This window comes from Aulonocara sp. 'chitande type north' Nkhata Bay, linkage group LG9 (genome assembly GCF_057382095.1).
Source record: "Aulonocara sp. 'chitande type north' Nkhata Bay isolate Kocher_YH1m ecotype deep benthic linkage group LG9, A_spYH_male_GT1.1, whole genome shotgun sequence".
NCBI classification, from domain to species: domain Eukaryota; kingdom Metazoa; phylum Chordata; class Actinopteri; order Cichliformes; family Cichlidae; genus Aulonocara; species Aulonocara sp. 'chitande type north' Nkhata Bay.
In genome coordinates, this window is record NC_141352.1 from 35,488,134 (window position 1) to 35,506,309 (window position 18,176).

General features: G+C 42.5%; 1 protein-coding gene across 3 annotated transcripts in view; it reads left to right on the forward strand.

Moving 5' to 3' along the window:
- LOC147322725 (partitioning defective 3 homolog) overlaps positions 1 to 18,176 on the forward strand; it is a 355,660-nt gene that overhangs the window by 314,505 nt on the left and 22,979 nt on the right. For 2 of the 3 annotated variants that reach the window (XM_086307269.1, XM_086307270.1), the window contains one exon: positions 17,138 to 17,258. In XM_086307269.1, the coding sequence (XP_086163395.1) occupies positions 17,138 to 17,258 (121 nt within the window). The remainder of the gene's footprint in view (positions 1 to 17,137; positions 17,259 to 18,176) is intronic. The other variant, XM_086307271.1, reaches the window with a different exon arrangement.

Here is an 18,176-nt window from a genome sequence, read left to right on the forward strand (position 1 = left end):
TCTTCAATTCCACCCTCCGCCGCTTTTATTAAGGTGCGCGTTGTTTTCTTTTCATTCAGGTCATTCTGTTTATGTAACAAGTCAAAGTGTTTTTCTCTTTTCTTCATGAAAGGCTGCCGTTTTATGGAATGTGACTTTCCTTTATGCTTCAAACACAAGGCTTCCTCTGCCGGGACAAAGTCGATAAAGACGCGGTATTTTCACCGGTTCTGAGCGATACAATAATCTGCCCTCACTTTTCCTGCAATCACAGAGGTTTTCTTCATTATTTATTTATATGTGACCATTAGTAAGTAATACATTCACTCTGTTTATGATGTTTTGGGTTGTTTTTGCAAATATGATTTATATTTTTCCAACATGCATTGAGCACAGATGATGATTCGTCTTCACAAATGAAAAAGATCCTGCTTTGATGATGAAGACTTTTCCGCCTTACTCTCCGTCTTGGAGGAGCTTCCACTTGTGGTGCAAACGCGTCTCTCTGATGGGGCTTTTTCCACATGCAGTAAAGCCATCCATTAACTCTTCCTTGTCTTCCCACTTGAAGTTTTTTGTTGTGTTGTCTCGCCATCCATCTTTCACTGTGTCATGAAACGCTGGAACATCTGTGGGACGTTCCTGTTCAAATCCAGCTGTCCCAAGCTCCACTGGACATCAGGAACTAATTAGAGGAAGGTGGAAAGGTGAAAGTTTCAGCTCTTAACGGCTGGTGCTAACTTTATGAAACCTGTGTCACCATAGCAATTTTGGGATTTCCCTTTGAACAGTGTTTTTTTTTTTTTAATTTAATTTAATTTATGGACATCCCCTTTCTTTCACAGTTTCACCTGGTTCACTCAAATGTTGTGCAACTAAAATGAATTATTATGTAAAGGAGTGGAAAATAAAGCAAAACACATGGAACTTCAGTAACCTTTGAGCCTAACGTCCTCCTCTCTGGTGCTCCAGGTGCAAATGAGCAGTTATGAGCAGATTCTTTGTTTTATTTGTATTCAGACAGCGGTATCTGTTAGCGCTGGTTATTCACAAGTAAACTCTTTGGCATAAAATTGGACACAATGTTTAATTATGTCATTTTAGGTTAAGGTTTCCTGTTGCAAAATTAGAAAGAACTAAGTGATGTGAAACACCGCCTCGGTCCATTTTAAATGCACTTTGGCCCGGGGAAGAACCTGCATTTGTGGATGGCACGCTGAGCTGCGCTCCCTGAAACATTCCTGAGCCCGCGCAGTGATTTCCATGACAGACTCCCGCGCCTGTTTTTAATGCAGTGTTGGCTGAAGGCCTGAAGATCACATGCATCCAGTATCGATTTTTATCCCGGTCCCTTGCGTACAGATTGTGTACAGAGATTTCTCCAGATTCTCTGAACTTTGATGTTATGTACTGTTCTTGACAATTTTTACACCGGGAATCATGATGGTGAAAATGTTTCAGAGTTTGCAGACAGTGACAGTTTTTTTTTTCAGATGAATGAACATTATCTTGATTTTTGAGAAAGTCTTCTTCTCTAAGCTGCTCTTTTAACACCCTGTCATGTCACTGACCTGTTGCCAATGAACCGGACTTGGGGCAAAAAGTTTTTAGTATTACAGCCTTTTGTTGACCTCATCCCAAAGGTTTTTGAGATGTGCTGCTGTCATCAGATGCCATCAAAGTGACCTAGTATTTTTCATGACATAAAAAACTGTCTAAACAACAAGTTTAAACACATTAAGTTCTATTGTGAATAAAATATGAGTTTGTAAATATTGCCAAACATTGCAATGTGTTTTCATTTACATCTTACACAGCAACTTTTTTGGGATTGGGACAACTGTATGAGACAGTTAGAAAAAACAAAACATGGGATTCTGTTCTCCATGTCCATGTTTTGCTAGCAGTGGCTCTTTATTGCATCCACTTCAACAATTTTGAGAGCAAAGCCTGCTTTTGCCCTCCAGTTAGACATTCCTATAATAATGTGATGTCACAAGAAAGCCATGCGAGACTAGGAAGTCGTTTTTTATCATCCAGATCCGTAGTCTGAGCTGTGCTGTGTGCTGCGCAGGTCCTACCGACTAAATTTGTGATTTTGTTCTCAAAAGTGCTCAAATTTGTACTTTTACTGTGTTTTAATAATGTGCTCATAATGAAATCGCAAAAGTGTAAAAATCCCATCGTAAACCATCTGAGCACTTTATTGAAAAATGTGTTTAATCATTGTTTAGTGAGTCATTTAAGACCGAATAATGGAGTAGAATTACCCGATTGAAGATTTTATACCTTTTAAAATATTTAATTATGTCATTTAAATGCAAATTTATTGAGTCATCATTATCAAGTGGGGTTTTTTGTATCCATCTTTAAAATGTGTTATGATGAACTTCTTAAAAAGTACAGTGTAATTCAAGCAGAATTATGTAATGATGGGTTTGAAATGTTTAATGTTTGAACCCACATCGTCTGAATAAATGTGCTTTACGTTTGTGTTCCGACGTGGCATTAAGCACCACACTCTTGTAAGTCAGTAACAAAATATGGACTCATCACAAATGATTAATGAGACATCTATCAGCTCCTTACGCAAACAGACAAGCTAATATACAGTATTTGAGGCAGCGTGAGGCCGACCACTGACGTGTTCTTTTGTGTGAGATCTCCCACCGCAGCATCTCCCCTAGCACTTCATAGGACCCTCCCACCCCCTCTCAATTCACCCTCACTGCACAAAGAGGAGACAGAGTTGGCCTGGGTAATTTGGATAATAATTATTTCTGCATTTAGTGCCAGCTGGGTGCCTGAGAAGGTCAGGGAACAGCATGAGGACAGGCTTATCTCCGTGTTGGTGCTGGCTTCCATATGGCAGCAGACAATAGGAAAAGGGCCTTGGCCCTGGACACAGCAGCATGGCACAGGACAGCTCCCACAGACAAAACACAACAACACACTGATGCAGCAGCAGCTACGGCGGCTCTCGGAAGTGCCACGCAAGGCTGGGTGGGCTGAACGTCTCACTGCACTGATGGTAGAGGAAAGAAGAAGGAGAAGAGAGAACAACCACTAAGAAATAATAAAGCTCGAGTAAGAAAAGAACCATTTCAGCTAAGTTAAAATCATGAACTTGTCATCATTAAATCCGTGTTGTATTCAGGGCGCAAACAGTTGTGCCCCTGTCCTGGAAACTGTGAGAAAGGCTTTTTGTAATTTATGAAGAGGACTTTGACCCCCTCTATTGAAACTCAAGCTTCATGCGTTAGTCTGGTAAAGGTTCAGGGTTATAAGAAAAGATGTGAACATTGAGAGGTTAAAAGTTTCCTTTTCTTTCCTCGCCATTCTGCTGCTCTTTATTCAACCGCCCCTTCGACCTTACTGTTCATTGGGTTACCATGGCACCAAAGACCCTGTAGCAACTCAGCCTGAGCTTCATAAATCAGATTTTTACTGTGTAGCACTCCTTTTAATCTCCATCCACTGACGGCTTTATTTGATTCCTCCTCTTTGGAGGGCTTTCAGTGGTCAGTCCATCCTGAAAAGAATCCCTCTGTGTGTGTGTGTGTGTGTGTGTGTGTATTGGTTTGCATGCATGGGTCTGTATGCATGTGCACAGGCATGAGAAAAGGGCTATAGAAAAGCAATGTCCTCCGAGGCTCCTTTGAACAACCCCTCCCGCATGCTTTTCTTTCACTTTGAGTTCCCAAGTATCCCCTTCCCCTGTGTGGTGACTTTAAGATGGAGCCTGAGTGAGAATCGTCATTTTTAATGTTGAGCTGTTAATCCCCTACTGGAGTGCAATTGTAGCTCACTTTTATGTCTCACTGAGGAGGGTGGGGTCTTTCTTTTTTTTCTTTTTTTTAACACTCTGTAAAAGAAGAAAGTGACTTAATTGAATTAAATTGGCAGAAAGATTCATTACTTTTTTATAAAGCAACTTTGTTTCTGGCTCTCTGGTACAGGCCACGGTCTCACCCGTCTCACAAACAAACAGCTAAGGTGAGAGAGGATAGCCTCTGGTATGACAAAGACCAGCTCAGGTGAGCAAGAGAGGAGTGCATGGCAGGCCTATTTCAGCAACTGTCCCATTGATCTCTAAGTAAATCGATGAGATGACATTGTAATAGCAGGGACAGCTGCTGTCCATCTCAGCTATTATAGGCCGTGATCAATGAGGTGACCATGTGAAATCAGATGCTGGTAGCTCTCAGGTAGCTGTGAGTCTGCCTTGGAGTGTAAAATGTGTGTTTTTGTTCTGCGGTGGGTGAGCATTTCTCAGTGTTTCAAAGTAGCATAGATAATAGTTTCAAGGAGCCAGCTAGAGTGTTGTTGTGAATGCTGTTGTGCACAATGTCATTAACATTGTTAATGTTAAATATTCAGATGACTCACTGGAGGTTTACGTGGTTTCAAGTGTCCTTATTTGGAGACCGTGTGGTTTTGTGGGCTTGTCAAAAATGCTTTTTTGTTTGTTTTTAATTAAATCTTTGCAGATGTGAAGTGAGCGTGTTACGGAGATATGAGAGCCAGCGTGACTATGTGTAATGATAATTCTGTTGATGGGCTTGCCGCTCTCTCCCTCCCTCCCTCCCTCTTTCGCCCTGTCTGGGCTGCTGAGGAGCAACGTAAAGGTCTAGAGTTCATTATCAGAGATTTTCCTCTTGAAGGGGCACAGCGACCAAAGAACATGCCGATCTCTCATTACTCTCACCGCCGTCGCATAATCTTTGCCCACTTACATCACAGACGCAGGGACCTGACTTGTCTAGAGTGAGCCTTGCCGTGTGTATCTATTCCCTTTCAACACAGGAAATTAATCCAAAAGTGCCTGTAGAGAAATCACCATTTCAAGCCATTAGCACTTGTCGTGCAAAGCTGCCATTACTGAAATAACCCGGGTGACGGAGAATATTGGACTTACTGGAGCAACAGCCAATTCATGCTACATAAGTTTGGAAATCGCCCATTTGGGGAATATTGTAATGGCCTTGTGCAAATGTGGATTTATGCAGGGAAAGCTACCATAAGCCACCACTAGTGAAAGCACAAGGTTTGAGTTCTTAAACAGCCTGAAGAAAAATAAAATAAGCATAGCAGTCATAGAAGTATGGAAAAACTTCATCAGTCTCTCATAAGACAAATTCATGGTGGGCCACACACACCGATAAGTACATCAACATGCACATACTGAACCTGCAAAAGAGGAATGAAGCAAATCCATGCAGCGGTTTTTATGGTTTCTTTTTATTGGATGTGATTGGATTTTGAAGGATTTTCCAGTTGATTCCTTGACTTTTGACCATTTCACAGCACACATCTTCCAGTGACGTGTGCCTGTCGTTTTATTTAATTGGGCTTTCTATACTCAAAGGTAAAGCCAGTGAATTCCTAGACATGGAGCTGCCAGTTCTTTCTGTTCCTGTAAAATCTTCTAATTTGAGATCTGAAAGTAGAAGACTTTGCCCAGTCCACCTTGTCAATCAATGTTTTTTTTTTTATTCCCTCTCTTGTTCCATTTTTGGCACTACCACCACTCCCTGTTTTGGAGATTGGCGTTCTGTGAACAGCAGCCAATTGGCAGCCACTATTTACTGCCACCAGCTGCTTTTGCTCATTGAAGTTTCTGCCTCCCGTTTACACACCAATATCTCGCTCTCCTTTTTCTCCCCTCTCATTAATCTTTGCAAGATCCCAGAGTTATGGCACAAGTTAAGCTTTGCTATATTAGCTGGCCTTTGAGGCCTGTTAAAGCTATTTTTGGGAATGCCTTGGTTTTAATCAACCACACAAAGGCACAGATAGCACTTGTTGAGTTAATTCCATTTTTTTAAGTCCTAGCGATGGTTGGTGAAGCTGAATTTGGGTGTGGAGATGGCTGATGGGGATGTTGGGTGGTGTTGGTGAAATATGGGCAGGGTCGGGCTTTGTCTCTTTTCTTTTTGAGGATGTTGGATTTTAAAGTTGTCTTTCCCATTTGACCCATTCACGTCCTTCAGAACCTGTCGTGCTGTCAGAACTTTCAAAAGCTGTCTTGTTCTTTTCCCCGTCTTTGTCGGGAGATCACCTTGCCATTGCTTTGTTGGAAAACGGGGAGTGCGTGGGACTATTTAAAAACGATAATGGTCTTTAATGTGCACCGATGATGATTTATCTGTCCCTTCCTGGCCTCCCTTCGCTTATCATGGACTTTAAAACATGAAAAGGAAGTTATTAGGAGGGAGACGGCCAAGGATTTGTCTGTTTTCCTTCCTTTGCAGAGGCAACAGAGCGCCAATCCAATTTGCCAGGCATGTGGAGTTATCCTTAAGCCTGTCAAATGCGCCGACTGGGAAAGCTGTCACTTTTCTTACGGTCATATGGTCACAATCGCCGCTCGAGTTATTTATAGGTCTCATACGTCACACATTCACTACTACAAGCACCCAGATATAATGAGACACCTCAACACACTGAGGGAATCATATGTGAGCCAGTTTATTTAAAGTATTTCATCTTTATCATCCTTCAGCCCTCTAACTGCATTTTACTACAGAGCTTACAGCTGGTTGCAATTCTGCTTTAGCAGAGCTTCTTTTTGTGAGGTGGTTTTGATCTTAAACAACTTATAGAAACTCACTCGGAGACACATGAAAGAGACAAAAAGACGCACAATCAACTAACTGTTGATCTTGATTGTTTTCAGCAGTCGCATCAAAAATATCAAAAATAAGTTGGCAAGGTGCAGCTTTAAACAGGAAATAATGCCAAATAATGAGAAATTAGCTTTTGCTTTGCGTGGAGGAGAAATCTAATTAAGTGTGCTTTAAATCTCCTTCCACCAGTCGAGCTGTTCTCGGCAACCAGCTCTGCACTTACTGCCTCATGTCCGTGACATGACCGCTGACTTTCTGCCTGTGTGTGTGTGTGTGTGTGATGTCATACCTTGAGGATATGTGTTAACTCAGCAGGTTGAGTATTATCAGAGCCCTCCATTGTTCTCAGCACCATTGAGAGTTCTCCAAACACTGGCCTGTAATTAAAGGGCTCACTCCTGCTTAATGCTTTTTTGTTCCCATGCCCCCTCACCCTCCACCCCCACACTGGGGGTTAAGGATAATGAGCATTTTATGTGGATGTGGATGCACATATGTGTGCATGCTTGTGTGTGTGTGAACAGGCAGATGTAGTGACAGTATCTTAATTTAGTTTTGATTCACTGGTGCATTCATTCACACATCAGCTACCACGTTTGCCATCTGTGGGCGAGCCCATGACCGCTTGGTCTTTTCTGTCAGCACTTGGGCTAAATCCCCCGTGGCTTGTCCTGAACTGCGGGTCTACCATCTCCCGTGTGTTCCCTGACACCCATTCCTTTAACCACCTGAAGGTGACAGTGTTTTGTCATCAGTGTCTCCTGGCTCCCTCTTAAAACGCAGTCTAAATCCCTGCCACCGAAGTGAGCCCTCACCCCTCCTAACCAGGCCTGAATAATTCTTTCGGACACCACTTTCGGAGTTTGGCTGAGTACTTTGCTGTGTCACATTTAAAATGTGGCCACTTATAGAGGGGTTTTTTTGTCCCTGAACACAGCCTTGCCAAAAATAGGGACGCTGTTAGGAGAAGTTTTCTCAACAAGCTGCAGTTTCCTATCATGACTGTTGTATTGGCAGACAGGGACTCGCTCAGTGGAAGAAGTTAAATAGATACATTTCCATTATTGAGGACACAAACTCTGCTTCTGTATAGTTTTTTTTCTGCTGCACTTCTTCTGTCTGTCTCTCTCATCACAGCTCTGTATTTCTTTTTTTTCCTTTTCTGACTCAGAAGTGTGTTAGTGTGGGGATTAGAAAGCAAAGATTACTCTGTGAATACACCTGCAGAGAAAAAGAAACGGAAACAGACAAAACTCCCAACACATTTGTGTGAAATGCTAACACTCTCGCCACATGACAGAATGTGATCCTTATTAGCTTTCTGTTGAAAGTCTTGGACAAACATTATCAGATATCTGTGTGCTCACTGAAGTCTAAAGCCCGTCTTAAGTTACACTGGTTGAAATCCCCGTGGCTGAGAAGAAACAACAGGGCGGCAATGATGTTAGCTTAAAGAAATAACCTGTGAGACCCGCTTCAGGTATGCTCGGTCCCACTCAGCAGGGGAAAAGCTTTCATGCACAGGAATGTTTGCAGTCTTGCGACGATGCCACAACTGCTGTCTTGTAGACTCGTAACAGCTAATTCAAGATTCTCTCTTGCATGGAACACGGACCCTTTAAGACACGTTAAGGTCACCTTTGATTTCCTCATGGTGTGAGCAGGTGCGCGTGTGGAATACTGGGTTGGTCCTTAAAAGAGACATGAAGTCGCTTCCTGTTTATTGCTCTGAGTTGACTTTGCTTTTCCCCAAACCATGTCATTTTGTAATAGGGTTCCAAGATTATTAATTTAAACCAATGGACTTTAAGTGATACAATTAAACTTGACCAAATCTTCACCCGGTGCCCTTTTCCATGGCTTGATTATTGACTGCCAGTGCTTCTTATTAGCATGTCGGTCACAGGAGAAGCGGCGGCCCGCGGTCATGACGATAATTGAGATCGTAATCACAACCAGTGAGTTTGTGTGTGTTTGCGCATACGTGTGTGTGTGTGTGGTGTGGTGGGGGTTAGGTTCGGGGGTCCCAGCTGTCACATGGGCTTTGATTGATGGATGGCTGATGTATGATGATGGATGCACACTCACATTAAGCCGATAGACGGTCGTACCCAGGTTCGTCGCGGCTTCGGTAGTTTAAGGCAGTGTTACAGCTTCATTAAGGCAGAGAGCCACTGTGGCCATAGATCATGGCGGTGACAGGCCAACATTATGTCTGGCTGGGTTGATAATGATGCCATGAATATGAGGGTCACAGGTTGAAGGGGCATTAACATATGTAAGGCTCCCGCAGGTTGATGTGAGATAGCAGTAATGGCAGGATTTCTTCACTGCTTTGAGTGTGTTTTTTTTGTTTTTGTTTTTTGGAGTCCTACAAATACCTTTCTAGCGCATTTCAGTTTTGTCAAGTTTTTTCTTCTATTTTTGTCCCTCTGGCAGGTGGCAAAATCATCAGCAAATGTTTGATATTCCAACACCGATTGGCCTTTTTTTTCTTTCATCTTCAGTTCTCTCATTTTCCTTCTTTCTTCTTTTTCTCATCTGCCCGTCTGTCATTATCTGCCAACCTCTTGACCTTCACATTGATCATTACACAATATTGATAGCCTAAATTGAAATTATCCTGCCAGTCTTGTTTTTCTCTTTCTTTCTTTGCTCATCTGTCTGCCTAACCATTGCTAAAGGTTATGACCCCTGACCTCCTCCGGCTTCCCTCTTTCCGAGACTTCGAGACTTAATCCAGTAATGGACGCAGCAGCAAAGGAGTTAGTACAGGACACCAGGGGCTGACAAGGAGGGGGAGGGTAAAAGGGCACATGTGCCTCCCTCCTCCTTTTTTAGTTTGTACTTCTATCCATTCCCAAGAAGCCCCCCTGCAAACCCCTTTCCCTCTCCTCACCACTTAAAGCTGGGAGCAGCTGCGCCAGGAGCACAAAAAAATCTTTAGAATCCATCTTTTTAATTCCGCTTTATTACACCCACTATCAATATTGTTATTGTTTAAAGTGGCCCTGGCTCTGACTGACGGGCATCCCACCGTGCCTCTCTCGTTAATTATGTATAGAGGAAGTAGTGGCGGCACAGGGGGTCGTAGCAGAAAAGACTTAGGTGGTGGTGGGGGGGATGCTGGTTGTGTATGGGATGGCGAGGAAAGCTACACCGGTCTGCTGTGAATTATTTACCACTGGCTCGTGGTTCACCTGCTGAGCGTCAGGCACTGACATTTGCAAAGGGAGCGATTGTCTGCATTCAGCACAGTGTGGCGTCTTGCTGAAGTAAATGAGATTCTTTACAGGTGTAATGCTTCTCGAATTAACCCGGGAGACCTAATAAAAGACAGGATATCGGCTCTGCTTGTTAGTCAGTTAAAAAAAAGGGGATTTTAAAAGTGGGTGTACGTGTAAAGAGAAATGCAACAGTGGTGAAGTAAACCCTCCAAACCAACCAGGTCCCTCTGAAAATGATGCACCAGATGTCAAATGATACACTTCCGAATGCATATGTAATATATGGCTGGTGCACCAGTGCTGCTGCTTGGGCCCATTTGAAATCTAATATTAGCCTTTCATTATAGGTAGCCAGTGAGAGCGTGTCACTTTGGCAACGTGCTAGAATAGCAAACGAGTTAGAGGGGTTCAGCTGCATGTGAATATCTGCTTCTGGAGTGGAATCATCTGCTCCTTCACATGGTGATAGGTTTGCATATATTTGTATTAAAGGACCGTGGCTGTCTTTTAATCCAACTGATTCTTTTCGGCACACGAGCGACTATATTTCAAAGTACGCAGCGATGTTGCTGCTGTCATGTTTACAGAGACCCTGTGGTAAAAATGCGCTTGATTTTAAAGGTGTTTTTGTGGATAGCCCTGTCATTCTTTCATAATAAAGTCCTTAATGATTTCTCTGTAATTTAAAGTGTCTCCAAGCAATTTCACAATAAGTCAACACCAAAGTTTCCCAAGTACAAAATGCAAAACGTTATTGTGTTAAAGTTTTGGCTATTCTCAGGAAGGGATGTGGATCTATCCGAAGTAAAAGCTCACTGAAAACCAATTTAACATCAAAGGAAATTTGAGACATTTTAAAAAAAGGTACACTGAATAGCATTCGATATTTGAAGTGACATTCCCAAATATCTCATTTGATTATTCTTCAATCCCCTCCTCTTTTTAAAACTCACTGAAATCTGTTTTTTTAATTGCCTCCCTCCGCTGTCTGTTTTCATACAGTGGATTGGAAAACTTGGGCCTCTCTAATAAGCTGCCCGTGTGCATTCCAGCATACGATAGCATCTGAAGGATGAGGCAGTTTGAGAATGCAAGTGGGAAAGGCAGAGCTTGGCACTGGGTTTTGGGTTAACACAGCTCTGTGAAGAGCGCAGTTGGACCTGGCCTAGCAGGTCAGCAATCTTTGTAAGAATGTTTCCGGGGAGTATAGCTGTGTCAAAACAGTGGAGAACAAAAGCATCCCCCTCCCCTTTTTTGTTTTTCCTGGTCCACTGTTCCAAAACTTGTTGTTTAAAACTTTCATGAAATAACTTTAATTTTGCAGCTTGTTCAACATCAGATGTTATTTTATACAAAGAACTTCTGACTGACTAAATTTGTCTCAAGATCAACTCGGCTCCTTCTTGTCTAAGTGCTGACGATCGTCTAGTCAGTGCTTCTGCCAAGCTCTGCAGCTCCCACTCAGTTTTAGAGTGGCCCTCCACAGAGAAACCTGCAAAGGTGACTTGTTGCTACAATGCACCAGTCTCCCTGGGAATTTATATTTGAGGTCCCCTAATGCAAAATACAGCAACACATTTCATATTCCATGGCGCCAACCTATACTTAGACAAAATATTATAGCGTCATAGTCGGGATACTGGAAGCCAAAGTCATATAGCTTCTCCACTGGCCTCTTAGTGTCAAGCAAGCTCATATCTCATAAGAGTTGTCTATAAAGATCCGATAGGCTCGTAAAAGCTGACTTAACCTGTTTAGATGGATACTGTAGCCCATGGCCTTCACACCTTATTTAAGGCTAATAAGGCTGACACTTCATTCTTCTTACCCTAAAGAGGAATTTTGTTTATGTGCAACATAAACAGCTGCAACACTGTACATATGTTTCAACTCTATATATATGCTGCTTTGAAAATAAAAGATTTACTGCATGTAGCATGATGCAGCCAAGTCATTTCTTGTGCAGTTACAAGTTTCGATCATGTGATGAGTTTTAAATCATTAGCATGCAACACATCTTTGTCTCATTACACAATGGCACGTTCATGTATGCACATAAGAGTAAGAGTGTATTTATTAGATTGTGCAGTCCTGACCATGCTCCCTCTCTCTCAGAGTGAGCACCCTTCGCTGAATCAATAGATTTGGATTATGGGCCTTAACTTCAAAGTTAATCTCTTTGGAGAATGCAGCCGTGCTTTGTTCTTCCTAGAAAACAATTTAAAGAGAAGTTGCCAGAAATGAGGACAAGTAAAGCTTTCAGGGAGCCTATCATCCACACAAATCTTAGCTTAGTTCCTGTACCTTCATAATATACAGCACATCATGCAGAAATAAAGGTTTCTTTGACTAGTTCCATTATAATGTTTAAGCAACCAAAGGTTTAAAAGTTGCTAGTAGAAAGATAGGATAGAAAGCAGAAAGGGGAAATTCATCACTTTGATCTGTTTAGAAATCATGCCAACTGAACAGAGAAGACAGAAAAATGGTAATGACTAGAAGAGTTGATGTCTGTACAATAAAAAAAAAAAAATTTAAGGGTGCTTTTAAAGTACACAGGACTACAGGTATTTAAAAGGAACAAAGAAAAAGCCAAAGATCATTGCCTTTTCTTCTTTTCTTTGGAGTCGTGCTTTTCGTAGAGGAGAGCCTTCTGCCGCTCCTTTCGTACCGGACAGCCTGTTGGAGGGTTAATCAGAGCTCCGTGCTCCCGAGTCACGCCACTACCACATCCCAGGCAGGGATCCCACACGATGGCCTCCTTAGGACCCCTAAGGACCATATATGTGGTGCTTTTGAGTCTGAAAGGAACCATGGATACAGATTCATGCGCACACAGTCACAGCACCACATTAGGGTGGGGATTTTAGCTGGCAAGGCGCCACTGTCGGTGCATCAGTCACAAGAGGACATGGGTGAAGTCAGAGCCTGACAAATCCAGGGTATTATCAGGCCTTTGTCCAGCCTGCAGCTGTCACTTACCAGGCTAGTGGGGAGAGGACGAGGGGGACAGAAGGGAATTCATGACCTATCCCTCTAGCCACAGAGGAGCACTGAGGCATTCAGAAGTAAAACATATGGGAAGAAGAAGAAGAAAGAAATGAAGAAGAGATGAGGCGAGAGAAAACTGGAAGAACTTTTTTATGAACATGGAAAAGAAAGTGGAAAGTGATATATGCTTCAAATGCTTCCATTTGATTGCTGGCAAAAATCATAGCAGAAGGGCCGATATATGCTGATTTCCTTCTGAAGACGCTAAAAAAAATGTTTTATCTTTGTCCCTCTCCCCTTCAAAAATGACCAGCAGTAATGCAGATCTAATCTCTTTCTATCATCGTGGTAGGTCCCAAAGGCTGTCCATTTCCCCCCAAATGCCTCATCTTTCTGTCTTTGAAATAAATGAAAGTCCACAGGGCGGTGGAATAAAGATGAGCTAAGCCTTTGACTTGATGCAAGATTGCCAAAGGGCCCAAACTTAAGAAGTCTGCCCCCCCCCCTCATCTGCTGCACAGAGATACTGCGGCCAGTAAGAAACCAGATAATCTGATAGAATTTCAATCAACAGCGATCAGATAAGAAATAACAGAATGTATGATTTTAAAGTCGCACGGAAGCTCCGGCAGTTCAACCCTTTTCCGCTTTTAGTTGGAAATGAACATTTCTGTAGCAACAGCCTGAACTCCAGTCAAACTTCATCTCTGAAATCTTATTCCGAGGATTATAACACTCTGCTGCTCTCATTCGAATACCCCTGAACTTAGGTATGCTCATATGACCCGTATTACACTCTTGGTGATTGGATTACTCATTTATTGGCCGGTGGCGGTGTTTACGGGGCATGTAGAGACTCAGCGCAGCTTTGATCCACCAACAGAAGCAAATATGAGGGCTGCTGCATAGTTTACATCCTGGGCCTAAGCCTTGTGGTGTGCGAGGCATCTGCTAAATCCTCCCGGATCAAAGGATGACTATTACACAGACAGGCATCCACATACCCCAAATGCAGCTTTAGAGTGTTCATGACCCCTGTCAACATGTCCATGTGAAAGCACAGGTGTGGATGGGTGTGGGGGTACACACAGACACATGCACACTACCGGTGCCTCAAAGTTTGCTGCTAAAGAGTGGCAAAGCTGTTTCTGTATAGGCTGATGTTTTGTAATGTGATTGGCTCATTGCTAGTTCTTCACAAGTTCGAGGAGCTCTAGGTTCTTTCTGAATTGTTGTTGTGATCCGACTTTGCAGGCCAGGAATTCGTATGTTCACTACTCTTGATAAGTCCTCAGAAAAAAGCTTTTACTCAGTAAATTCAGCATCGGTGTGTCTTTATTGGATACAGGCGTCCGTAATAGTCGAGAGAGGGGGGGAAAAAGACATGTTGGCTCTTTTGTCTCTTCTTCCATCTTTGTGTTGCCGACTGTGTCGCGCGGTGATGTTTGCATGCATCTGGGAGAGACACAGCCAACCCAGGAGGCCAAGTGCTGACATTTCAGCCCGCAAAGTCACAGATGAATTTGGAGCAAATCTCATTATACCGGACAGAATAAAGATGCTGCCTGTGAAAATGCTGTGGCATATGGACACTTTATCTCCCCCCATGTTTTTTAATAACTTTACACACACTATCTCGTTTCCCACTGATGCATATTTTAGCTGCAATCCTGCGCGGCGGTGATGCGGACAGCTCGCTTGCACCCCTGAGGACACTTATGCCACCTGTGACCTTTTCCCTTTTATGCACAAACACACTGCTTACAGCAAACTGATGAGCAGTGCTCATTCGTACCATATTCCGTTGGCCTGGTCTTTCCTTATGGCGCATGTTCTACAGGCCAATTACAGACATTGATGTATTTGGAGGTGCATTTATAAGTGGTGACCTGATGCAGCGGCAACAATCATGCTGACTAATTACCCACCAAGGTGCCTGAGCGATGTGGGGCTCTTAGCAAAGGCAACTGAATCCATCTTCTTTATGCATGCAGACAGGCCTGCTGCTGGCTGTTACACTGACAGGGGACAGTTTCGGCTGGCTGTTTGGGCTTGATTCGTGCTCTCCCCCGATTTTGAGCTCCGTTTATTAACATATGAATATATTTACAGACCCTGAAAGTACTCCCAAGAATCCCATCACGGTGAAAGACAAAAAAAGATAAGGCCCTCCAGATCTAATCTAGATATGGCAAATGCCTCCTTTGAACACCTACGACAAATTTACCCCTTGGTAAATCAAGCCGTCATTCCCGGCCCACACTCGATGCAATTTCCATTTGTTGTAGTGCTTTAAAAAAGTGTATTAAAGAACTGCTAGTTCTTTAAATTGCCGGAGACCTTGTCTTCGCTCATGTTTTCCTACTCCACACCCCACAGCATCGTCTACCACACAGTGGAGCAGATCTTCACTGTCACATTGATACTTTCGTGAGTGAGAGAAGGGCAGAGGGGCTTTTTATGCAGTGAGTGCACATGGACTCTAGTTGTCTTGTTTATAACCTGTGCTTTCTGGATCACCAGTTGGTTCCTCTCGCCCAGTGGTACATGTTCAAGATACTCATGGTAGCACTGACCCTCCATGGAAGGTCGCACAGAAAAAAAATTATGAGCCTTTTATTTGGAGTTTGCTCACTCTTCTCTTTGAGCGGCAATTAAGCTCATTTGGAGTTCACAGATCTATTACAGTGTTGTGAAACCTTTTTTTCTCAACAAGCAGGGATGATGAAGAACATAAACCCACAGTTGCAAATGTGTTTTTTTTTTTAATTTACACTTTTGCTCAAAATATCTATCTGCAAATGTAGTCAAACGATTGCACTGGTAATCACATGGAAGCACACAATTCTGAAGTTGAAGCCTCGATGCTTCTGTAGTTAAAGTAATGAAAACTTGTATGATAACAGGAAGAACATTTAGAGGAGTGCACATGTGCGGTTCTATTGACTAGAATTAAGTAATTTAATTTATTTAAAATTGCATTTGCTATTTAAGCAACCTCAAGTAAATAGAGAGGGAACATTGATTTTGTAATGAACAGTAATAAAGGGACTTCACCATTACTCCACACCCTAAAAGCATAAGCTACCTCACACCCCAGTGAGCCACTTAATTGCCCACATCCACATAAAAAGGCCTAATGTACGCTCCCTGCGCTCCCACACATATAAAGCTATAGGAATCAAATGGAGTATAACTAATACAATTGATTTTGATCGGGAAGTACGAATAACACGATAACTGTGTCTTGCCAAGTGCTACTAAGGGGCACGCTCCGAGAGCCGTGCATCCTTTATGAGCCGCTATTTATTGTGCTTTTAATGAAGCTTGATTGGCAGCATGTCCTAGTGCCCATTATCATCAGAAGGATGTGCTCATTCTAATCTGCAATTATCACCATAATTGTGCTCAGAATCCTCTGGGTCCAAATAAGCAATCACTTCCACTGCTGCTGTGCCACCTGTAAGTGCTGCTCAGGAGGACACGCTGACAGGCTGACAGGTCTTCATATCAAGGGTCCTTTTTTTTTTTTGTCTTTGGCTTTTTGTCTCCCTCTGCTCTTTATTTCTTGCGCCATGCTTCCCTGCTTTAAGTTTCACTGGAAATTTTGTCTGGGGTTGACTTTGTTTCTTTTCCTTTTCTCACATGCTCTTGATTAACCTTTCCCTTTTTTCCCACACGGCGCCATCCCCACACTCGTCCTCCTTCCTTTATCTCCCTCTCCTTTCCTCGCCCCATCCATCCCACTCCTCTCACATCCCCTCCCAGCTCAAATTCCTAACCTTTGGTCACTTTCATCCCCGCGGTATGCATAAATGCAGGCCTATTATCAAGCCGGTTGTCTCATCATAATTATGCATTTTGTCATGTGCTGCCTCTGTAGCTGGTGATAAAAGGAGAGCCTGATTAAGCTGAAGGAAAGCTATTGATTCCTATTGACAGGCTCCTCAAAGGCCTTTAATGAAGGAGATGTAAATGAGGGTTTTCCACAGCGTTTAATGACTGCGTACCATAAAAGGCCAACATTCTTCTGCAGTCTGAAAGAGACATGCATCACTGACAATGGTGCACGAGGGACACTTTCAGTTATAGTGATGTTCACAGGCAATAAAAGGATGAGAGTAAAAACACAAGAGTGTTGGAACACAAATCGCAACTGTTGGATTTAAAAATCCTCTGCACCATTTATGTGGAGAGGTAAATTGCTGAAACGCAGAATTACCTGTAACAGCATGCTAGCAAAACCAATGTGTACCAAAGCATTAATGAGTCTAAATATCTAATTTCCTTTCTTTTTTTTTTCTTTCCTAGCAGTCAGATGGCGCCTAGTAACCATGACCGGATACAGAGACTAAGGAATGAGTTCCAGCAGGCCAAGCAGGAGGACGACGTAGAGGACCATCAGCACACCAACAGCTTCAACCAGTCCTGGGTGAGTATCGAGTAGGAGCTGTATTCCAGGAGAGTGTACATACCTAAAAAATTCTTCGGGATCAATCCAGAGTTACTAGCTGAATGGATTCTTAGGCCTACACATATTTTTTTATTGCTTACTAACACTTCTATTCTGTTAACTTGAATGTATTTATATAGCGTCAAATTAAGGCACTTTATATATAAGGTAAACTCCCTTTTAACAAGTAGAAACCTCTGACAGAACCAGGTTCAGGGAGGGGCGGCCATCTGCAGGGACTGATTGGGCGTGAGAGGAGGGAGGCAGGACAAAAGGAACCAGGAGCCAGAGTTTAAAATGAATTTCTAATGATTAAAACCTACAGTGCTTTATAAACACGTGGAAAGCAAAAATGAGGTCTTGAACGCATTGTAGTAATATGAGTGTTTCTGCCACTCACTAATAAATCTTTGTTTTTCAGTCATTTTTACAAACAACCTCATTTTTTCACACTTTTTGTGCCTTAATCACCAGTCTGTATTTATTCTGTATTTAGTGGCGAGTCGAGCAAAATATCGTTATCGATATATCGTTGCTGAGGCAACGTGCATTGAACACGACACATGAATCAAACACAACTGGAGAATGTAGCATCGGGTTCACGTGGGGATGATGAAATGAACATATTATTATATAGGAAAATCCAAAAAAGTGGGTTTAATAATCATTAAAAAAAAAGACACATAGATGTTAATAATTGCTGAATGTGTAATGATTGGTCCACATGTTAAGGAAAAGATGGTCATTTAATTAAAATAGATTAAAAATATTAAAGTAATTTTTATTAATTCCAAATGATGTGGCATGAAGCAAAGAGCAAAAACAACAATATTACTAGTTTGTTATAACACAGCATGAAACTGTCACTGGTGCTGTCGTGTGATGCCATCAACCTTT